Source organism: Aspergillus campestris (genome assembly GCF_002847485.1).
Source record: "Aspergillus campestris IBT 28561 chromosome Unknown P168scaffold_12, whole genome shotgun sequence".
Classification (NCBI taxonomy): domain Eukaryota; kingdom Fungi; phylum Ascomycota; class Eurotiomycetes; order Eurotiales; family Aspergillaceae; genus Aspergillus; species Aspergillus campestris.
Window position 1 is genome coordinate 192,419 of NW_020194347.1, and position 21,937 is coordinate 214,355.

Below are 21,937 nucleotides of genomic sequence, written 5' to 3' on the forward strand. Positions count from 1 at the left end.
GACCTATATTAACGAGCCGACTGCCCGAATCTCCTGACGAAGGGAGGGTACTGGGTATTATCATATTGAACGGAACCTGTCGAGGTTGGTTGTTCACAATTCGCGGACATGCCTTTGTTTTCGAAGGCCCTGCTGGGAATAGCGGCCCACGCGTTCGTCCTCGTCTATGCTCAAGACGACGCGCCTGGATTTGATGTGCTTGATTATGTTGATCCTCTGATCGGGACGGCGAACGGTGGTAAATTCCATTTTCCGACTACAAATTGAACAATAGACTAAGTTCCAGGCCACTCCTTCGCGGGTGCGACTCTACCTTTTGGCATGGCCAAAGCGGTCGCAGACACCGACAGTGAGAACCATGGCGGCTTTTCCTCCGACGGGTCCACCATCATTGGGTTTTCCCATATGCATGATTCAGGAACCGGTGGTGTGCGTACCAGAATCAGAGGTTGATAGCAGCAGGCTGACGGATGCAGTCTGCGTCGATGGGAAACTTTCCTCTTTTCGTGCACCCCAGCTGCCCTGACGACAAGGTCGACAATTGCAAATGGCAACAGACCGATCGAGCCATTAAGTGGGATCGGAAATCCCCCAAAGCCCGCCCAGGCTATTTCAGCATCGCACTAGACAATGGGCTGCAGGCCGAGATGACTGTGACCAACCGCTCGGCTCTCTACCGCTTCACTTTTGACGATGCCACAAACGCTCTCAACCCGGTCATCCTGGTGGATCTCATGGATCTGCCGAAGTCTCGCTCGCAGGGTGCGGTGTCTGTGGATCCGTCGACGGGCCGATTCACCGCGAACGGGACCTTCAGCCCCAGCTTCGGGACGGGTACGTACAAGTCGTACTTCTGTGCGGATTTCAAGGGCGCCAAGGTCCGCGACGTGGGCACGTGGGACGAAGATGGGCCGACACTCGAGCGAACAACGACAAGGATTGACGGTTCCGCGGTGTCGCGGTCGGCTGGGGCTTTTGTCCGGCTGAACGCGCCAGCGAAGGGGAAGCCTATCTTGGCGCGTGTCGGGGTGAGCTTGGTGAGTGAGAAGCAAGCATGCTCGAACGCCGAGAAAGAACAGCCCGACTTTGACTTTGACGGCACCGTGGCCGCAGCAGAAAAGGCGTGGCGCGAGAAATTGAGCCCAGTCAGCATCGACGCCAGCGGCGTGTCCTCTGACCTGCAGACGGTGTTCTGGAGTGGCCTGTACAGGACGATGATCAGCCCGCAGGACTACACGGGAGAGAATCCGCTGTGGAAGAGCGACGAGCCGTACTACGACAGTTTCTACTGGTAAGTTTCATCCTGTACGTGTCGGATGTCGATACTGACCTCTGCAGCATCTGGGACTCGTATCGAGGCGTCCATCAGCTGTTGACGCTGGTGGATCCGCTGTCTCAATCCCTGATGATCCGCGCGTTGGTCGACATCTACCGCCACGAGGGCTACCTTCCCGACTGCCGCATGTCGCTATGCAAGGGCAACACGCAAGGGGGGTCGAACGCGGATGTGTTAATTGCCGAGGCATACCTCAAGAAGGTCATCAACGTCGACTGGGACACGGCGTACGAGGCCGTGGTGAAGGATGCCGAGGTCGAACCTTCGAACTGGGATGTCGAAGGTCGCGGCGGCTTGCGCAGTTGGAAGTCTCTGGGGTATATCCCGATCCACGACAACGACTTGGTGGGCCGGGGTACGCGCACACGAAGTGTGTCGCGGACGGTGGAGTATGCTTATAATGATTTCTGCATTGCCGAGATGGCCAAGCGCATGGGTCACACGGAGGATTATAAGAAGTATACGGAACGATCGCACAACTGGAAGAATCTGTTCAAGAAGGATCAGAAATCGGCGATCAAGGGAGTGGACACGAACTTTACGGGCTTTCTCCAGCCGCGGAATGCGAACGGGTCGTGGGCGTACCAGGATCCTATCTTTTGCAGCCCTCTCGAGTCGTTCACCTCGTGTTACCTGAATCCCCAGGGACACGAAACGTACGAAGGGAGCTGTTGGTTGTATACTTTGTTAGTTTCTCTATCTCCTCCCTTTTTCTTTCCCCCCCTTCTTCCTCTAGCACAACCAGCTAATACTTCACAGCTACGCCCCCCAAGACATGGGCGCACTGATCAAAACCCTTGGCGGCGCAGACTCATTCACATCCCGCCTAACCTTCCTCCACGAGTCCGGCCTCCTCTACGTCGGCGACGAACAAGCCTTCCTAACAACCTTCCAATTCCACTACGCGGGACGGCCCGCCCTCTCCTCGAAGCAAACACACTCCTACATCCCCTCCCAATTCAACACGTCCGTCTCGGGGATCCCAGGCAACGACGACGGCGGCGCAATGGGGTCCTTCGCAGTGCTAAGCATGATGGGCCTGTATCCTGTCCACGGACAAGACGTGTACCTGATCACAGCACCGTTCTTCAAGGAAGTCAGCGTGCGGAATAAGATCACGGGCAAGGTGGCTACTATCCGGAATGTGAACTTCGATCCGAGCTATGACAAGATCTACATTCAGAGCGTGAAGCGGGATGGGAAGAGCTGGACGAAGAATTGGATTGGACATGACTTTTTCGAGAAGGGGGGTGTGTTGGAGGTGGAGGTCGGTGGGGAGGAGAGTGCGTGGGGGACGATGCGGGGGGATTTGCCGCCGAGTTTGAGCGAATATGAGTAGCTTGAACAGGTGATGTTGGTAGATGTGGAGATTTGACGAGCAGCCTTAGCATCAAGACTGGTAGATCTCATGGATCTACCAGTCCACCCTACATTGAGTACAAGTTTAAACACGAATCAACAAATCTAGTGATTTTATAAGGAAAAAAACTACCACTCCAACCGATCATCATGCACAAGCTGCACATCATACCTCTCCTGACCTTGCCATACTTTCCCCACATCATTACACTGCGCGACCGCCCCTCTCAACGAAGAGACCAGTCCAGCTGGCCCGCTGGCAAACACACGGGTAGGGCCGCAGGGCGTTCTTTCCACGAAGTCCTGCATGTAGTGCGCCAGGTCAGGGTGAACGGGTTGTTCAGCCAGAGACGGTCTCAAGCAGCGCATTTCAAACGCTTGAGACTGCTCATCCGAGCCAGACCCAGACCCAGACCCAGACCCATCATCACAGTCAAAACCAGAGTCAGAGCTAGAACCAGAAAGGCCCTCCACATCCCTCGTAACAAAAACCCTAATCCTAAAATGCGCACACCGGTCCGCAACAGCGCGCAGAGCATCCAGCTCCGCCTGAATCCACCTAACATCCACACAATGCCGCACAACCCACACGAACTCAACAATACTCTTGCGAGTTTGAAACCAGCTATTCAGCACGATGGCTTGCAAGAGCGGCAGCACGAATGTCACACCCGTGCCTCCAGCCGCGCAGAAGATGTTGATATCGTCTGTGCAGTGGAGGTCGTCGTCTGTGATAGCGTGGCCGTAGGGGCCGGAGAGGATGATGGGTGTTGTCATTGGGCCACTGTCGGACTCTGGCTTGGGGTATTGGGTATGGGTGTGGGAGTGGGTGGCTGCTAAGGCACGGGTAAGGCCCGATTTGGCACGTATGAGATACGTGTGTGATTGAGTTGAGACGCCCGATGCGGTGTCCGGCACTGAGGCCGGCGTCATGGGGTGAGATTGCCAGATGGAGAGGTCGGGGAAGCAGAGGTAGAAATGTTGGCCGATTTCCCAGCCTGAGTGGGGGTGGTGGAAGTCGATTCTGACGACTGATTCTTGTTCGTCTTCTTTCTCTTTTTCGTGTTCTTTTTCGTGGTGGTTTGTTGGTTGCTCTGCGGGACTTGTGGTGAAGAGGGTGAGCTGTGCTTTGGGGATTTGGAGTCTCCATGAGGGGGAGGAAGAAGAAGAAGAAGAAGAAGAAGACGATAGATGCAAGACTAATGTCCGCAATAACCTCAAACCCCGATCCGTACCCCACACAGCCAGCGAAGCAATCATCCAGCAAGCCAGCTTCTCCCAATGTCCCCAGCAAGCGCCCACATACAGCATAGCCAGCACATAATGCGACTTGCGAAAGAACTCATACCCAGTCCGACGGATAACACACTGCAGACTGCCAAACACAATAAAAGACAAGAAGATCATAGCGACAATACCCCAGATGATGTAGCGCTGGCGCACGAACTCGTCCCAGGTCGTCGGCTGCGGCTGATAGAGTTCACCCTCGACGAGGGTCCAGCCCAGCGTATGCAGAACCGACTGGATGTAGATAATCCAGCCGAGCCAGCGGTGGAGGAAGTTAAAGTGGTGGTAGGGGATGCCCGTGAGGAGGGAGAGGATTGATTCACGCGTGCAGAGCAGGACGGAGAGAGGGGTGAGTGCGTAGGCGAGCACGCCGATGCGGTCTGCCCAGGGGCCGAAGCCGACGCGGATGGTGTCTGGTTGGTTTGGGCCTGTTGGGGAGATCCATGTTTGGTAGACGATGCCCACGAAGGTGAAGATTGTGAGGTAGATGATGAGAATGGCGAGGAGGAGGACGTTGAAGCGGGTGGTGGGGCCGAAGATGCGCGGTAGGGCTGATTCGGGGAGGAGATAGCGGTGGTAGAGGGCGCTGAGGGTGGATTTGGTGCGGTAGAGGGTGGATTGGGTTGGGAGTTGTTTCTCGTGGTCGACATGGTGTGATATTTGGCGAGAGACAGGGTTGCAGTAGCGTGCTATAAAGCACAGCAATACGATCCCAAGAATAACAGCCCAGAGAATCGCGCTGTAGAGCATGGACAGATCATGACTGTGGTAGACGGTGTCGAGATAGGCGCATTTCCCTGGATCATCGGTACAGGGCAACTGGCGACTGAAGTAGCCCCAGTGCTGTTCGACCCCGGGGCCAGACTCGGGGATGTGTTCGTGACGGCGAATCATTTATTATATACTACTTGAGAAAAGAATGAAGAATGAAGACCGAGGAAGAGGGAGATGGGTGTATTTAATCTCATGGTTAATCTCAAGGACTGTGGATACGGTGGAGATGCCAAGCAAGAAATGTGCTCAAGCGTGCCAAGTATCTGTGCATGACAGGATGTTGGATTTTATTCGAGGGAATTATTGATCATTTTAGTTGGATTGTTACGGAGAAACTACGGATGCTAAGTTGTTTATGGAGGATTTACGGAGTATGGATGAGACTGGAGTGATGTGGTCTGCTGATCCGCGTGCCCTAATTCTATATTCTATACTCTATATCAAATGGAACATCCCCACTTGATCGATAAGACTCCATTACTCTGATAACATTACATTCAGTATTATATCCATCATATCCCCAGTACCATGCTGTCTGCGTATCATCTGATCATACTCAATCCGAAATAGAGTGATGCCGATATTAATCCGGCCATCATTTATCAGGACAGCCAGACAGGTTTCAACCTCACTACTCCATACACCACTACAATATGCGAGACCTAGTAAAATAAGTAAGAATCCATCATAAACAGCTAGATCGGGACCGTACCTTAACCCACTGACACTCAATTGGCCATTTGTCCTGCCTGTACCCTAAATAACGGCAATCGTGGTAAATTTACAACAGGGGTACAGTTACAGAGGCTATCAGGCTCTACGCGTACTACATATCTACTTATCCTGCAGGGTAAATATAACCTACTCTTTACAACCTACCTAAACATCCATCTACAACAATAATGACGAGATCTACAAGCTCAGACCATGCGAGATGCGGAGAATTCATAACCGAGGCATTCGGGCTTGGCGTTCTCTCTAAATAACTAGTTGTTCACTATCCTGTACCTTCATATCATCTACATCTACCTCACTACAACCTCAACTATCAACAGACACTCAACCGATATAATCAAGAAAGAAAAAGAAAAGAAAATGTCCGCCCTCAAATCAACCGCCATTGGCTGGCTTCTGGTTTCTATAGGCCATACTGTATGTCATTCCTATCCCCTTCTCCCATCCCATCATATCTATCTCCATACCTACTCATCTCTACAACTCTACACAATACTACACTACCTACCAAATAATCTATCAAAAATGAGAACTATACACTAAGAAAACAAAAACACCAGATCTCAGCAAAAGACTGGCAATCCACCCCCAAATTCACCACCCTGCCCAACCTAGCCTCAACATGCGCCAAAGCAGGCTGGTACCAAGGGAGTGGGTTTTTCGTCATGAACGGTGTGTCTTCTCCTTACCCATCCTAAATTCAAATTCCACATATATCCAAACATATATACATAAGTATGGAATATATCCAAGTATACTAATGAATGAAAAGCCCTCCTCAACTACGCCTGGTCCCAAAACCCCTCCCTCCTGCAGCAGCCCATCCACAAGGCCATTGCAGCCGTCATGGTGGCCATCGTGTGGGTGAGTGCGGTGTGGTATGCGAAGCGCGGGGTGGGGAGTAATGCTGTTGCGACTGCGTTGATTGGGGGGTTGCAGGGGTATGCTGCTTTTGTTTAACTTTTGCTTCCTTCTTTGCCTGTTCTCTTGGTACTTTGTACGTAGGCGGGGGGAGTGTTTAGTCTTGGGTTTTATGTGTGGAAGCTGAGGAGTGAGAAGGAGAAGGAGAAGGAGAAGGAGGAGAATTGATATATGTACTGGTAACATAATACAGTACAAGCAGACATCATCGTCGTCATCACATACATAAATAAATACAAAGTAAACACTACTCAGTTAGTTAGCCACAGGCTCCTCCTGAGCAGACACCGCCCTTCGCCCCCACCCAAAGAATCCACCCCCCTCAGCAGACTTCATACTGCGCCGATTATGCGACCGCTCGATGGTCGTCCCGCTCCGGGACAGCGCCGGCCGCGTAGCCGGCTGCTGCTGCTGCAGGAGACCCCCCGCGGCAGCGCCGCCGACCATCCGGCGCAGACCCTCCATCTTCGCCTTGACTTCTTCCAGCTCCTGCTTGGCGACGGCTTCTGCTGTTTTCGCAGTAACGAGCTCCATGAGGAGGGCCTCCTCGGCGGGGGGTCGGTTATTGTTGGTAGCAGTGGACTCAGCCAGCACAGCGCCCATGCTGCTGCGCGCACCGGTACTACTGCGCTTAGTAGCGAGCGAAGTCCGCTTCTGACTCTGCGAGTTGCTGCGCACGAGTTTCAGCTCGCGCAGACCGGATTTGCTGCCGTCGCTAGGGGAAGTGGGGCTGATAGGCGACTGGAGCACGTCGGGCGGGGTGTCTCCCCGCGAGGTAGACATCTTCATATTGCGCAGGTCGCGCACGGTGCGCTCGAGGCGCTGGCGATCGCGGTATCCGTCTTGGATGCGGCCGCGGGCTTCGCGGAGCTCTTCGCGCAGGGAGGCAGTCTCGCGCTCGTGGTCGTCGATGCGGCGCGTGAGGCCGAGGCAGCGCTCTGCTTCGACGGCGTGCATTTCCTTCCAGCGGGCGAGGTCGTCGCGCAGCTGGTGCTTTGTGTCGAGGGCGGAGGAGCCGTGGGGCGGGGGGTCGGATGGTTCGGATTGTTTGCGCGCGGCGAAGCGCTCGTCAGCTTTGCGGACGAGCTCGGTTGTGGAGTCGTCGGCTGTTTGTTTGACGTGTTGCAGCATGGATTGGGCCAGGGCTTGGTCTTCTTCGCGCTCTTCGCGCTCTTGCTGGAGCTGGCGCGTGAGGTCTGTGTGCTGGCGCTGGAGGTCGCCGAGGGCCATGAGGAGGTCCTCGATTTGCGTGTGCAGGTCGCGGTCTTTGTGGTTGGGCGGGTTCATGGCGGACTTGGCGCGTGGCTTGGATGGCTCTGGGGAGAGTTCCGTTGGGGCTGTGCTGGCGTCGGACGACGACTCCACTGAGTTGAGAGTCGAGGTTATGCTCTGCTTGGAGGTGGACCGGCGCAGGATACTGCCCCGTGTGGCGGGCGCGTTGGGCGTGAGGTTGAGCGACTTGACGGAGCTGGAGCTGGAGCCTGATCCGGCCCAGAAGCGACCGAGGAAGCGCGAGGCGGCTGCCTGCATCTGGGGGAAGGAGATGCCGGTGGGGACGCCTTGGGATTGGTTGTAGCTGGCTTCTAGGGTCTGTAGGCTCTCTTTGGTCACGAGGGATGTGAGGGAGACGAAGTCGTTGACGAAGTCGTCGGCGTGGCATGCGTAGCTGGGATTATTAGTGGGGGTAGACAAAGGATGGTTGGGTGGCTTACGTATCCCAGAGACTGCGGGAGAGCAGTAGCTGTAGGACATCCTCGAACTCGGCACAGGCGAGAATGCGCTTCTCGTTGCGCTGCATCAGCGATAGAGCCACGCGCATGAGCGTCTCGCAGGCGCCCTCGAGGAAGATGACGTCGTAGATGCGGAGCAGCATGGGGAGGGGACACGACACGGCGAAGAAGGACAGGAACCACTGGGAGACGTAGACGGGCTCGACGTTGAGGGCCTCCAGGTGGGCGAAGAGCGCGGGTCGCAGGCGCGACAGGAGATTCTGGAACTGGTAGACATGCAGATGCAGACCGGATAGGTCGGGGAGGTAGCATGTGCGCAGATCGTAGTGGTCCATCAATCTGATACTGTCAGTCCGCCATCGTCAGTTCTGATAGGGAAGGGGAACCTACCGAACCAAGACGCAAAAAGCTTCTGCATCAGTCATGTGCATCAACAACGGCCCCACCACGAACCCCAGCCCCTGGCAGTAGCCAATCTGGCTGTCGTACAGACTGAAGCACTTCAAGACGCGTCCCAGCATCTGCTGTCCCTCACCGTTGGGATCGCGGAACATCTCGACGTTGGGAAAGCTACGACCGATATCCTTGCCGATGAGCCCCTCATAAGGACTCGACTCGCCGCAGAGACGCTGATATTCGGACAGAAGGGTGGAATCGCGGGCACCAGCCAAACTGGGCCAGACCACCCCCCGCAACGGCGCGGGGACACCGCCGCGGATCTTGTTGGTGGTCAGGGTGGGCAACCGGTGGGCGGTTTGCGAGTAATCGGCGACCAGGGCGGCCCAGAACTCGAGTTCAGTCATCGGGGGCGGGGCCAGCTGGGAGTAGCGCAGGGAGGAGTTCGGGTCCTCATCGATCAGGCGCTTGATCTGGTGCAGGGACTGAGAGCGGGACTGTCGCTGGGCGTATTGGGCCTGGACGTTGGCCATGCCGGACTTGGGGTTGGTCGCGAGGGCGTTGTTTTCCTGCTCCAGGCGGGCCAGGAGGAGGGCGGTGGACTATCTATTTAGTATGGGGGAGTAATACTGTGTTCGTGACTGCAGACATACCTCATCGGAGCTGTCCCCCCGCGGCTCCTGCTCTTCGGTGCGGTCCAATTCCTCCCAGTCGACTTCACTGCGGGGGATCTCGTCGCTGGAGCGGGATCGGATGGAGGAGGCGGCGGAGGCCCGGTAGGCGACGGGCTCGAGGAGGGTCTTGGCGTCGTCGTCAGGGGCGGACTCGGAGGGGGCGGTGACGGCGATGGCCGTGTGAGGGGCGTCTTGGGACTGCCAGTCGGGACGCGCGAGATCGACCTGGGAGAGTTCGCGGGCGCGTTCTGAATTGGGCGACAGGGGGACGGTGACCATGGAGTCGGTCTGGGCGGGGAGATGTCTCCCGTGGGGATTGTCCATTGTATGTCTGTCTTTCGTTTCCAATTCTTTTTGTATAGTTATGTCGTATAGTTATTTCGTATAGTTATTTCGTATATTTAATTTGTATAGTTTATTTTGTGTCCGTCAGATCAATGACACATTCCTCGGGGAGGGGTGGAGTGAGGAATGATCAGGACGCGAGGGGGTCCAGTGCAGCATGGAGTAGAATGGAAGAGATAAGACAATGATATGACAATCTTGGATTGAGGAGAATGAAGGATATGGGAGGGAGAGAAGAAAATAGAGGGAAGATTGAGAGAGAAGTGAGAGAGAAGTGAGAGATGAGGTGAGAGTGAGAGTGAGAAAGGAGAAAAGCGGGTTGTTTTGACTCCTGGAAATATACTGGATTATACTGGAGAATAACGGCGGTCAAGGACTAGTAGGGAGAATCCCACCTCTACTAATCCTCTAGTGCACACGATCCATACTTCTTTCTCACTAGTCGGACTGGATTCTTGATCCTAATATTTCCTTCAATCTTCTTCCTGTTATAATTATGATATTATGGCCATAATTATAAGTCAATCTACTCCGAACACATCCTGGACCCCGGATATCAACGGTGTCCTTATGCATGCACTCGGGATTCCTTGCGTCGTGACAGATCGTCATGGAGATCACGCGTCTTCCTAGTCTCTTAGCCTGTCCATACGGACTCCATTTTCCGTCTGATCTTCAAGTGGAGGATGCGGTGAGAAAAGGTCGTGCCTTTTCGTCCCTGGAGGGGTCGTTGAGGATGATCCACGATTCTCCCGAGGTCCAGATCTGTCTATTTCTTGTAGGGATTCTGCCCCTGAATCGCTGTTATTTACGCGTTTCACCCGTGTCGGAGATTTACTTTTCTTGATTGTGATTGGCCACAATCGTACAGAGTGACCTCTAATTGGTCAGTTGGTAAATTACCGTACGTCTGGTATCCCCTCCTTCAGTATCTATGTGATATACAATATCTATACAGAACCGTATATATATTGTATATATCATAGAGAGATATATTGCATATATTATGTAGACCTATAATAGAGTCAGAGAATGATGAGAACCAAGAGTATACGAGGACTGACTATATGTGACTTGTGGCGTGGTGATCAGTCAATATAGACATGGTACTGTATAGCGTGAGATAGGACTACCCGAGCGGCCACTAGACCCCTCGGCCAAAAGGGTATCATAGACCAATACTGCTGGGTAGTGGCTTAGGTCTATATCATAAGCGAGACTAATTTGGTCATTCTCATTCTCGTATTCAATCCATGACTGGACATGTACATAGGTAGCGACTTCAACTTCGTATAGAATAGAAGATCGGGAAGAGGGTCATACTTGTAACCGATACGAACCATTTCTCCACTAAACTGATGAATACGATATCTTGACAGCTGATATGAAGATGTAGCTTGACTTGGTTCTCCGTTCTATAAATCATTAGATATAGCTACTTAATGAACAATCTCCTACATACTTCAAGTCGTACTAGCCCAAAGAGAATCAAATTCCAGTCAGGTGACAACGAACAGGATACTACTTTCAGGAGAACCAACAAATAGACGATCCATATCGCACCTTTCTACAGCTCACTGTTGTATATATTGATTAAAAGTACACTACCTGCTTGAGAGATCTGACAGTATACGGAGTACTCCGTACATAGTCACCATATCAGCCCATAACAACCGTTCTCAAGTCATCCTCAATGAACGCTCACTCCAAGAATAAACAGTGTTGCGGGACAATAGAAGATATCTTACACTAGAGATATTAGGATTATAAAGTAAATATAGTAGACCTTTGGACAAGGTACTTTGTACACTCCATACTCCGTAGTCATGAAAAGACGTGTTTGTTTGTTTGTTTCCGACTTGCCTAATCCGGACGACATGTTTAGACATTTCCTGTTCTGGCTTAGCCTGTGTCTCCGGACCGGATCAACCTTTCTACAGCGGCAATTTCCTGATCTCTTTCTTTATCCATCAAGTCGCGTCAACAACCTCACCTCCGCAGCCCCTCGCCCCTCCACCACCATCCTCCCGGGCGTTCTCTCGCCAATTCTTTCGCTTCCTTCTGTATCTTTTTTTTTAATATCTTTTCTTTCGATCCCTTTCCCCAGAGGTTGACCCTCTGGTCGGGATCCCCGTTCCTGCGCTTGTCGCTTTGTCCCCGCCAACTCCCGCCATCCTTTTCTTTGTTTGAATTCCTTTCACCCTCCATCTCTCACCATGTCCGACGACTCCATGGTGGAATCCGTCTTCGACGACGAGGGAAGTTCCGACTTCGTCCCGGAACCTGCCCCAGTACGTCTCGCGCCATCTCAAAAATCTTGAAACTCCTCCCTAACAACCCCAGAAACCCAAGGCAAAGGCGGCCCCCAAGAAAGCTGCCCCCAAAAAGGCCGCTCCCAAAAAGACCCAGACCACGCTCACCGCGAAAGGCAAAGGTGCCGCCGCGAAGAAAGCCGTCAATCTCGATAGCGACGACGACTCCGGCGACAACTTCGAAGACGATTCCGTCATGTCGCATACCCCCCCGAAGAAGGCCACCAAGGGTGCCGCAACCAAGAAGGCCGGCTCCAAACCCCTCGCCGACGTCGAAAATGAATCTTTCATCGATGACGCCGCTGATGAACCCCCCAAAGCCTCCGCGGCCAAGGGAACCGACGCAACAGAGAAGTACCAGAAAGTATGTTCCATGTTCTCCTTCCCCGCCCCCTGTCAGCCCCCCCACCATAAATCGGTGTACTAACAATTGCTAGCTCACCCAACTAGAACACATCATCAAACGTCCCGACACATACATCGGTTCCACCGAGCGGACCGAGCAGCAGATGTGGGTCTACAGTACCGAGACCGAAGGCATGGAGTACCGCACCGTCTCCTTCGTCCCCGGTCTCTACAAGATCTTCGACGAGATCGTCGTCAACGCCGCCGATAACCGTCAGAACGACAAGAACATGGACGAGATCCGCGTCACCGTCGACCGCGCCTCCGGCGAGATCAGTGTGTGGAACAACGGCAAAGGTATCCCCATCGAGATGCACGTCAAGGAGAAGATCCACGTCCCCGAGCTGATCTTCGGCCACCTCCTCACCTCCTCCAACTACGATGATACCCAGCAGAAGGTCACCGGTGGCCGCAACGGTTTCGGCGCCAAGCTCTGTAACGTCTTCTCCACCGAGTTCAGCATCGAGACCCAGGACACCTCCCAGAAGAAGAAGTACCGCCAGACCTGGACCGACAACATGACCAAGATGGGCAAGGCCAAGATCACCGACGCCTCCAAGGGCGAGGACTACACCAAGGTCACCTTCAAGCCCGACTACGCCAAGTTCGGCATGGACGGCATGGACGACGACTTCGAGGCCCTCGTCAAGCGTCGCGTCTACGATCTGGCGGGCACCACCAAGGTCGCCGTCAAGCTCAACGGCTCCCGCATCCCCATCCGCAACTTCAAGAAATACATGGAGATGTACACCAAGGCCATCCGCCGCGAACGCGGCGACGACGGCCCCGCCCCCAAGGACGAGATCATCACCTGCAGCCCGGACCCCCACTGGGAGGTCGGCTTCACCGTCTCCGACGGCGCCTTCCACCAGGTCTCCTTCGTCAACTCCATCGCCACCACCTCCGGCGGCACCCACGTCAACTACATCGCCGACCAGATCTGCAACCGCCTCGCCGACCAGGTCAAGAAGCGGAACAAGAACGGTGCCACCCTAAAGACAGCGCAGATCCGGAACCACATCTTCATCTTCGTCAACTGCCTCATCGTCAACCCCGCCTTCACCTCCCAGACCAAGGAGCAGCTGACCACCAAGGCCTCGCAGTTCGGCAGCAAGTGCCCGCTCGAGGAGGACTTCTACCGCAAGGTTCTCAAGACCGAGGTTATGTCCAACATCCTCCACTTCGCCCAGCAGAAGGCCGACCAGATGCTGAAGAAGGGCGACACCGGCCGCCGCTCGCGCATGAACAACCCCAAGCTGACCGACGCGAACCGCGCCGGCACCAAGGACGGCCACCACTGCACCCTGATCCTGACCGAAGGTGACTCCGCCAAGGGTCTGGCCATGGCCGGCCGCGCCGTCGTCGGTCCCGATCTCTTCGGCGTCTTCCCCCTGCGCGGTAAGCTGCTCAACGTCCGCGACGCCTCCTTCGAGCAGATCGCCAAGAACGCCGAGATCCAGAACATCAAGAACTTCATCGGCCTGCAGCACAAGAAGGAGTACACCGAGACCCGCGGCCTCCGCTACGGACACCTGATGATCATGACCGATCAGGATCACGATGGCAGTCACATCAAGGGCCTGCTGATCAACTTCCTGCAGGCCCAGTTCCCCAGCCTGCTCAAGATCCCCGAGTTCCTCATCGAGTTCATCACCCCGATCGTCAAGGTCTGGAAGGGCGACCCCAAGAACCCCACCAAGCAGCGCTCCTTCTTCACCATCCCCGAGTACGAGAACTGGCGCGAGACCCACGCCCACGAGCGCGGCTGGGACCACAAGTACTACAAGGGTCTGGGAACCAGCACCACCGAGGACGCCCAGGTCTACTTCCGCGACCTCGACCGCCACCTCAAGGAGTTCCACACCATGCAGGACAACGAGTCCCAGCTCATCGAGCTCGCCTTCTCCAAGAAGAAGGCCGACGAGCGCAAGGAGTGGCTGCGCCAGTTCCGCCCCGGCACCTTCCTCGACCACAGCGTCGACAAGATCTCCTACACCGACTTCATCAACAAGGAGCTGATCCTCTTCAGCATGGCCGACAACATGCGCTCCATCCCCTCGGTCGTCGACGGCCTGAAGCCCGGTCAGCGCAAGGTGCTCTACACCTGCTTCCGCCGCAACCTGCGCAAGGACATGAAGGTCGTCGAGTTGGCCGGTTACGTCTCGGGCCAGACCGCCTACCAGCACGGCGAGGGCTCGCTGCAGCAGACCATCGTCGGCCTCGCCCAGACCTTCGTCGGCTCCAACAACGTCAACTGCCTGGAGCCCAGTGGTAACTTCGGTAGCCGACTGCAGGGTGGCTCCGACTGCGCCAGCGCGCGTTACATCTACACGCGCTTGTCCCCCTTCGCGCGGCGCGTCTTCCACGCGGCTGACGACCCCCTGCTCACCTACAACGAGGACGACGGGGCGAAGATCGAGCCCGAGACTTACGTGCCCGTCGTGCCCATGATTCTCATCAATGGCGCCGACGGCATTGGCACGGGCTGGAGCACCTCCATTCCCAACTACAACCCGGAAGACGTCGTCGCCAATCTGCGGCGGTTGATGGACGGCGAGGAAGTCCAGACGATGCAGCCGTGGTTCCGCGGCTTCACCGGCGAGGTCCACGCCCTTGGCGGGGACCGCTACAAGTTCAGCGGCATTATCCGGGAGAGCGGCGAGAAGGAGGTGGAGATCACCGAGCTGCCCATCCGCTCGTGGACGCAGGACTTCAAGGACAAGCTTGAGGACATCATCAAGGCCGACAAGACACCCTCCTTCATCAAGGACTACAAGGACTACAACACCCACACCAAGGTGCATTTCGTCATCCAGATGGACGAGAAGCACACCAAGATCAAGCCCGAGGATTACGAGGACAAGTTCAAGCTGACCAAGACCATCGCCACCACCAACCTGGTGGCCTTTGACCCCGAGGGCCGCCTGACCAAATACACCACCGTCGAGGACATGCTCAAGGAGTTCTACGCCGTGCGCCTGAAGTTCTACGAGCGCCGCAAGCAGCACCAGCTCGCGGAGCTGCAGCGGGAGCTCGACAAGCTGACCAACCAGGCCCGCTTCGTGCAGATGATCATCGACGGGGAGCTGGTCGTCTCCAAGAAGAAGAAGGCCGTCCTCGTCCGAGAGCTGAAGGACAAGGGATTCAAGCAAATCCCCAAGGTTGCCGATGCCGTCAAGGCCGGCGAGACCGAGCCCGCCTTGGAGGACGAGGAAGAGCCCGCCGACGATGCCGAGGAGTCCGGCGACATCTCCCCCGGCGCCTACGACTACCTGCTCGGCATGGCCATCTGGTCGCTGACCCAGGAACGCGTCGAACGTCTCCGCCGCCAGATCGGGGACAAGGAGGTCGAGATCGACGTCCTAATCAAGCGAACCAAGGAGGACATCTGGCGCGAGGATCTCGACGCCTTCATCAACGAATGGCGCTTCCAGCTCGACGACGAATACCGTCGCCAGCGCAAGGTGGCCAACCTGGACCGTCGCACCTCGTCCAAGCTCATGACCGCCGTGGGCCGCGGCAAACCGGCAGCGCGTAAGCGCAAGGCGGTCGCCGGCGATGACCCGGATGATGAAGATTTTGCCGCACCCAAGCCGAAGAAGGCCGCCGCCGCGAAGAAGGCGGAGCCCAAGGGTGGCCTGATGAACTATTTGAAACCGGCTGCCAAACCGAAGGAGGAGGACGGGGACCCGGATGTTGACATGTCTGACGTGGAAGAGGTTATGCCCAAGAAAAGTCGTGCCGCACCAAAACCCGCCGCCAAACCCGCCGCCAAGGGTAAGGCCACGGCCAAGCCCAAGGATGAGGATGACGACTCGCTGGACGACGATGATTTTATGGAGATCGCCAAGGAAGAGGCGACCCGACCGGCCGCACTGCCGTCGCGTGCCGCCCGCAAACCCGCCAAGATCACCGAGCTGGACGATTCCGACAGCGACGATGGGGATGATCTGCTAGGAGATGTCAGCAAGATGGTCAAGGGCATCGGGGGCAACGACGCCTCGTCCGAGTCGCGCGAACTGTTCTCGGAGCGACCCCACGCCGGCAACAGCCCGGCGTTGGGCACGAACTCGCGGACCGCCAAACGGTCGGCCGATTTCGATCCCGACGAGACTGACTACAGCAAGTTGATCCCGCAGAACTCGCCGCGCCGGGCCCTGCAGGTCAAGTCCAAGGAGAAGCCGGCGACCGCTGACGAGGACGACGACGACGACGACGACGACGACGAGGACCCAGTAGTGGCAGCGAAGCCAGCAGCCAAGGCCAAACCGGCCCCTCGAGGCAAGGCAGCCGCAGCGCCCAAGGCAACGGCAGCCAAGACTCGCGGCCGGCCCAAGAAGGACGCAGCAGCCCCCACAAAGCCAGCTCCTAAGCAGACGACGCTCTCCCCAGCAGCCAAGGCCTACGCCACGAAGCAGACCAAGGCCGGCGCCAAAAAGAAGGTAGTCGACTCCGACGACGACATCGACGCGATGGCCAACGACATCCTCGATTCGCCAGCCGGCAAGATGGGCGCGGACTCAGAGGAGGACGCCCCGCGCCGTCCAGCCCGACAGGCAGCCGCTCGACCGGCGCGCCGGACGGCCGCTGCGAAGAAGACGTATGTGATTGAGGATGATAGTGACGATGGGGGGGATGATTCTGCGGATGATTTTGATGATGAGAGCGAGTAAGCTTTCATCTGTGATATCCAGTCGTCCGAACTCGAACTTTTTCTATTTTCTATTCTATTTCAGTGTATGTGGCGTTAAGGTCAATGGATGGTTCTGAATTATCTGAGTGTTACGGGTGTAGTTGTCATAATTATCGTAGTCATCGTATTTTATCTCAATCGTATGATGACGTCTTTACCTATTCCTCAATGATTCTAACAAGAAGGGGGGGGGGGGGGGGGGGAGAGAAGAGAGAGAGACAGAGAAGTAGTCAATAAAAACAATATAAACCCTGATATCCAATAACCATACGCAATGCCATCCATCCATCCAACATCCATCTACCATCCAGTTCTAGCCTTAAGAAAGGAAGAAATGAAAAGAAATGAAAAAGAACCCCACCAGAGACCAAACATAAAGAGCAACTACCTAACTGAATCGAACTGAACCGAACTGAGATGAGATGAAATGGAATAACCAAAGTAAAGCACATGGGAATAGACACAGCATACATACATGTATGGAAGAACAAAAGAGATAACCTGAAGTGAAATAAAGATAATGAAGGAAATAAAAAGCCGGGAACTCCTTCTATCAACCAGCCTTGTCCTGTCCATACTTATCTTTGGGTACCTACCTACCTACCATCATCTATGCAAGCATCCATCCCCAAACATATCAGTTAATCAGTCATTCTCAAGGAAAGAAAAATAAAGGGGGAAAAATCAAGCCGAAGCCCTCCTCCTCTTCCTCGCGCCCTCCCCCCCAACCCCAATCCCACCCCCAGCACCACATCCAACACCATTCCCAGCCCTACAAGCCAACGACCCCACAAACTCATCATCGCTGGCTGTAGCTGTGTGAAGATCGAGCAGGGCGTGCGCGGCTTTGACTTCGCGGGCGAAAAGCGCGGCGCTGGGTTTGCGTTTTCTCGGTATCTCAAGGGAGAGTGGATTGGGGGGGTGAGGAGGGGTTGTATGTAGATGGCTTTTTGAGGAGGACGGATTGGATGTAGAGATGGATGTGGTGTTGTAGTTGGGTTTTGTCTGTTTTGCTTCTTGTGGGGATGTGGTTGCGCTTTTTGTTGTTGGTGTTGACGTTGATGTTGACGTTGATGATGCGGTTGGCGAGCAGGTGGGAGAGGAGGATGACGACGACGAAGAAAGAGAGGAACAAATCGGCCTATAATGTCCAGGCGACAAGCCCATCCCACCATCACTCTCACTGCCACTATCTGAGTTGGCGGTTGTAGTAGCAGTATTAGTAGTGGTAGTGGTGGTAGTAACAGTAATAGCTCTTTGCTGCACAGACATCCTCCTCATACAAGTTGACAGCGTCTCCGGCGAGGGAATCCTCTGCTGCAGCCCATCCCGACTGCGCGGCGTATTAACAGGCGTGAATGTATTGCGCGGACTAGCAGACAAGCTGTGCGGTGCTGTGCTCGCCGTGGTGCTAGTCGTCGAGATATCGGTGCTGTAATCCGGGGACGAGCGATACCCTCCCCTTCCCTCTCCGCCTCCCCCTCCCTCTCTACCGTATATCCTGCCAGTATACCCATGATGATGATGGAGTGGTGTCCTCCCAGACTGGGTATTCGTATTCGATCCATCCGGACAAGACCGGTACGGTTGACTATCAAAGCCCACCAACTCCCGACTCGGGACATACACACCCCCTTCGATCCGCGAAGAGACATACTCGCCCCTCTCCATGCATCTATAAACGCTCGTCTCCCGAGTCGCCATCTGGATAACCTGCGGGAGGATGATCATCCTCCCGAACTGGTTCCGATTATCCGGATGGATACAGTCGTTCGGAAAGTCCACGCCGAAGAGAGGTGTTAGTGCGTAGCGGATCTTCCAGCAGAAGGTTGCTGCTATGGCTCTTGCTGCTGTGTAGGGCATCCAGTATCCTTTAAAGAGAGTTAGCATGATATGAGGAGGGGAAAGAGAAAGGGGAGAAGGGAAGGAGGGGGGTACCTTGTGCGGCGAGGGCTCCGCCTGTGATGCTGTGGCAGATTTCGCGTAGGCCGGGGTTTGCGTTGAGGACTTTGGCGGGGGTGGTCTGTTATTCGTTAGTATATTCAACGTGGATTGGGGGGATGTAGGTATGTACCTTGGAGTAGTCCAAACATTTGAACAAATGCGTCGTCCGAACTAAACCGATATTATAATCCCACATAACCGTCCACGGCTTATCCTGCCCTGGTATCTTAAACGTATATTGAAAGACTAAATAAACCATTAGTCCCATCATTCCCATCAAGAAAATAAATAGATAAAAAACAGAGAGAGGGTAACTACCTTCAAAACCCCCCCGTCCAGTCTTCTCCTGAAAGGACTTCTTATCACTATTATAAGGAATATGCCTCGGAAACTCCGCAATATCACTCATGGGATGGATCTGGAATTCACGGTGCAGTTTCGACAGCTCGGCGTCTCGACGCTCGCACGGCGCAAAGCGACACTCGCCTCTGACTCGGCCGCGGTTGAAGATGGGGGCGTCTTTGGCCATTTTTGGTTTTCTGGGGCGGTGGATTGGGAGGGGGACTGGGATCGGAGGTCGTGAGACTAGAGATAGAGGACTGGATGTGTTGGGAGATGATGATGATGATGATTGATTTGGGAGGGAGAACCGGTCTCGCTCTCGCTCTCGGTCTCGCTCTGGGAAAGGAAGAGGGTTGAGGAGGGATTTTATGGATGCCATCGCATACACACACTGGGGTTTATCCTAGATGGGTCTTGTTTGAGTCTGTCTCTTGCTGTGACGATGTCTCTTCGATTTCTCGTCCAGTCAAGGATGGTGATATATCCCAGAAAAGAAAAACCAAGGCCCTGGCAGACGACGGCGTATTTGATCTCGGACAGACAAAGACGATGAGGCTAAGAGATCACCCGGTCGATCCTAAGACATGTAGAAAGGAAGGAAGGAGATTCTAGAAGCCCTGGAGAATGTCTTTAAGCAGACAATGACCGAATAAGACAAGACAGACAGGCAGACAAGATAAGACAGACAGGCAGACAAGATAAGACAGACAAGGGAGCAAGCAGAAGATAAAGATGTGAGAGGTGGGTACGGCAGACATGCCAGAAAGGAAGGTCTCAAATAGTTTGGGAGTGATATGGAGATCTACGAGAGCAACCGTCACCTCCTTTATCATAACAGGAGGTAGATCTATTTGGCACAGGTCCGGTTCGAAGTGGATACGATACGTGACAGCATCTGATCATCAAAGTCGCTCAAATGGCCACACCTCTCTGTTTGTCCTTCCTAGTTCGGCGGTATGCAATCTCAGCTCGAGGCATCACCCTAAACAGAAGAAAATGGAGGGATAGAGGGAAATGGGAGCGGTGAACCCAAGGCCACGACTGGATCAGATCCAGTTGGGTGGAATGTCTTGGATAGGGGGGGTACACTCCTCCCCGACATATGCCATTTTCCCTCCTCACCGGTCCTTGAACAGTGGCAAGGCAAGAGAAAACGAAGGGAAAGAAAAACAACATCACGAGGCACACCCATCACGCTGGTCTCCAAGTTATCTGCGCGAGTCCAGGCTTTGCCATACCCCGTCGACGGCTGATTGGAGACCAGTATAACCGGGACACACCCGACCATTTGCAACAAGAACTCTCATCAACAAGAAGTGGTGGAGGTGAATGCTCACACATTTGGGTTCCATTCGCCGGGCATCATTCTTTCCTTCGCGGGGTGGACAAAGTTGCTCTCCTATGCGGACCGGATCTTCGAGTTCTCCATTCGTTCCACATTCCCCCTTCTGCAGCTACCCAAGACAAGAAGAGATGACGCAGACCCAAAGCGACGAGACGAGACATGGCGGGACCCAGGTTTCAGGGCTACCCAAGCACCCAGCACCCATGTGGAAGGTCACGTCTGGCCCGCGTTGTCGTGGTTGAAACCCGTGTCTCTTGGCTTTCTTTTTTTGCAAACAGAAGGCCGACGGCGGTCTACGCCCAAAGGGGATGACTGGAGCAACCATGGATATTTGAGAGGCTATCGACAGCCATTGTTTCGCAATGCGCTGACCCTATCTACCCAAGGTCGTTTCGGTAGGTTCCATTCTCCCGGATCAGGTAGCCCTTCCCTAGCGGATACCTATTGATATCCGTGAACTCGACTTCAGGCGGGAACCACGGAGGATAACTCCTCAGAGATGGAGAGCCAATGAGCAGGAGAGATACAACGAGAATGGCTCCGCGAGGCGATGATTAGGGAGGTCTGAGACCTTCGGAAAGCTGCAGGATATTTTCTTCCTGTATGACGGGAGATTGCGGTTGCGACCAACCAACGAGTCCTGATTCAGGCAGTTGTGCAAGAGTTTTCTTTTCTCTCTCTCTCTCTTTTTTTTTATTTCTTTCCTTTTGTTTTATTTTTTTTTTCCAATTTCTTTCGTCAGTCTTGGCTGAAGCAGACATGGCGAAATGGGGATAATTCTCCGTCTCCAGTATCAACCCATCATCAACACCACCAACCAAAACACAACATACCCAGCATGTCCAGCAATAGCCAGTATCCATCCAGACAGAGTAGAGAAAAGATGTTACACCCCCGAGATCTCGGAAGGTATAGCGCCGTAAAGGCTAATACGGCCCCTGTTCGTCAGGCGACAAAACAGATCAGCCTAGCGTCGTTAGCATTAACATCAAGCCTCACTATTGCAGATGTCACACCCGGGCTAGCCAGTAGCCTACTAGACATGGTCACGGCCTCCGCAGAAGCGGGTCTCCTCATTGTAGTTAGTAGTCTGGTTCCTTCATTGCCACGGACTGTGTCTGTGTGGTATGCTGGAAACAAAGGAGGGAGGAGTGAGTGCCGGTCTTCAAAGAACCTTCCACGCAGGCTTCTCTGCAGGAGTCCCACTATGTGTGGCGTCTACGAGTGATTTCGTAGCCTTGGTGTGGGCCCCTCGTTTTTGAAGGTCTTTCATGGACATGTCTATATGTCTCCGGGAACTCCACTCTCCACTCTCGGCATGAGATGGCTGTCTTGGGAT

General features: G+C 54.5%; 7 protein-coding genes across 7 annotated transcripts; 3 read left to right on the forward strand and 4 right to left on the reverse strand.

Annotated features, from left to right (window-relative positions):
• Nucleotides 1-108: 108 nt before the first annotated feature.
• On the forward strand, nt 109-2,675 carry P168DRAFT_274642 (glycoside hydrolase family 92 protein; the record flags this gene model as incomplete). Its single annotated transcript, XM_024835442.1, has 5 exons — nt 109-238; nt 287-429; nt 477-1,291; nt 1,339-2,022; nt 2,096-2,675. The coding sequence occupies 5 exons, from the start codon at nt 109-111 to the stop codon at nt 2,673-2,675; spliced, it is 2,352 nt and encodes a 783-aa protein (XP_024689634.1).
• Nucleotides 2,637-5,168, reverse strand: P168DRAFT_334994 (ferric reductase family protein). The gene is made up of 2 exons (XM_024841703.1): nt 3,799-5,168; nt 2,637-3,741 (listed from the first exon to the last, which is right to left on the reverse strand). Exons 1-2 carry the CDS (start codon nt 4,874-4,876, stop codon nt 2,825-2,827), a joined length of 1,995 nt encoding a protein of 664 aa, XP_024689635.1. The 5' UTR covers nt 4,877-5,168; the 3' UTR covers nt 2,637-2,824.
• Nucleotides 5,169-5,805: 637 nt separating this feature from the next.
• Nucleotides 5,806-6,492, forward strand: P168DRAFT_329796 (uncharacterized protein). The gene is made up of 3 exons (XM_024841507.1): nt 5,806-5,908; nt 6,052-6,163; nt 6,264-6,492. The coding sequence occupies exons 1-3, from the start codon at nt 5,852-5,854 to the stop codon at nt 6,449-6,451; spliced, it is 357 nt and encodes a 118-aa protein (XP_024689636.1). The 5' UTR covers nt 5,806-5,851; the 3' UTR covers nt 6,452-6,492.
• A 175-nt stretch (nt 6,493-6,667) lies between these two features.
• P168DRAFT_274645 (putative GTPase activating protein (Evi5)) lies at nt 6,668-9,491 on the reverse strand (the record flags this gene model as incomplete). The annotated part of the gene is made up of 4 exons (XM_024835443.1): nt 6,668-8,078; nt 8,125-8,481; nt 8,533-9,140; nt 9,192-9,491. The coding sequence occupies 4 exons, from the start codon at nt 9,489-9,491 to the stop codon at nt 6,668-6,670; spliced, it is 2,676 nt and encodes an 891-aa protein (XP_024689637.1).
• Nucleotides 9,492-11,568: 2,077 nt separating this feature from the next.
• On the forward strand, nt 11,569-17,037 carry P168DRAFT_329798 (DNA topoisomerase 2). Its single transcript, XM_024841508.1, has 3 exons — nt 11,569-11,848; nt 11,901-12,233; nt 12,307-17,037. Exons 1-3 carry the CDS (start codon nt 11,774-11,776, stop codon nt 16,945-16,947), a joined length of 5,049 nt encoding a protein of 1,682 aa, XP_024689638.1. The 5' UTR covers nt 11,569-11,773; the 3' UTR covers nt 16,948-17,037.
• A 614-nt stretch (nt 17,038-17,651) lies between these two features.
• Nucleotides 17,652-19,813, reverse strand: P168DRAFT_335005 (putative APSES transcription factor Xbp1; the record flags this gene model as incomplete). The annotated part of the gene is made up of 4 exons (XM_024841704.1): nt 19,230-19,813; nt 19,042-19,157; nt 18,906-18,990; nt 17,652-18,838 (listed from the first exon to the last, which is right to left on the reverse strand). The coding sequence occupies exons 1-4, from the start codon at nt 19,630-19,632 to the stop codon at nt 17,652-17,654; spliced, it is 1,791 nt and encodes a 596-aa protein (XP_024689639.1). The 5' UTR covers nt 19,633-19,813.
• Nucleotides 19,814-20,624: 811 nt separating this feature from the next.
• P168DRAFT_58420 (uncharacterized protein) lies at nt 20,625-21,037 on the reverse strand. The gene has a single exon (XM_024842024.1). It carries the CDS (start codon nt 20,921-20,923, stop codon nt 20,708-20,710), a length of 216 nt encoding a protein of 71 aa, XP_024689640.1. The 5' UTR covers nt 20,924-21,037; the 3' UTR covers nt 20,625-20,707.
• Between the last annotated feature and the right edge of the window lie 900 nt (nt 21,038-21,937).

Coding starts and splice junctions, on each gene's coding strand:
- P168DRAFT_334994 (XM_024841703.1), bottom strand. CDS start 4,876: ATGATTCGCCGTCACGAACACATCCCCGAGTCTGGCCCCGGGGTCGAA. Junction 3,742..3,798: donor GCTCACCCTCTTCACCACAA/GTCCCGCAGAGC, acceptor AAGAGAAAGAAG/ACGAACAAGAATCAGTCGTC.
- P168DRAFT_329796 (XM_024841507.1), top strand. CDS start 5,852: ATGTCCGCCCTCAAATCAACCGCCATTGGCTGGCTTCTGGTTTCTATA. Junction 5,909..6,051: donor TGGTTTCTATAGGCCATACT/GTATGTCATTCC, acceptor CAAAAACACCAG/ATCTCAGCAAAAGACTGGCA. Junction 6,164..6,263: donor TGGGTTTTTCGTCATGAACG/GTGTGTCTTCTC, acceptor ATGAATGAAAAG/CCCTCCTCAACTACGCCTGG.
- P168DRAFT_329798 (XM_024841508.1), top strand. CDS start 11,774: ATGTCCGACGACTCCATGGTGGAATCCGTCTTCGACGACGAGGGAAGT. Junction 11,849..11,900: donor TCGTCCCGGAACCTGCCCCA/GTACGTCTCGCG, acceptor TAACAACCCCAG/AAACCCAAGGCAAAGGCGGC. Junction 12,234..12,306: donor CAACAGAGAAGTACCAGAAA/GTATGTTCCATG, acceptor AACAATTGCTAG/CTCACCCAACTAGAACACAT.
- P168DRAFT_58420 (XM_024842024.1), bottom strand. CDS start 20,923: ATGGTTGCTCCAGTCATCCCCTTTGGGCGTAGACCGCCGTCGGCCTTC.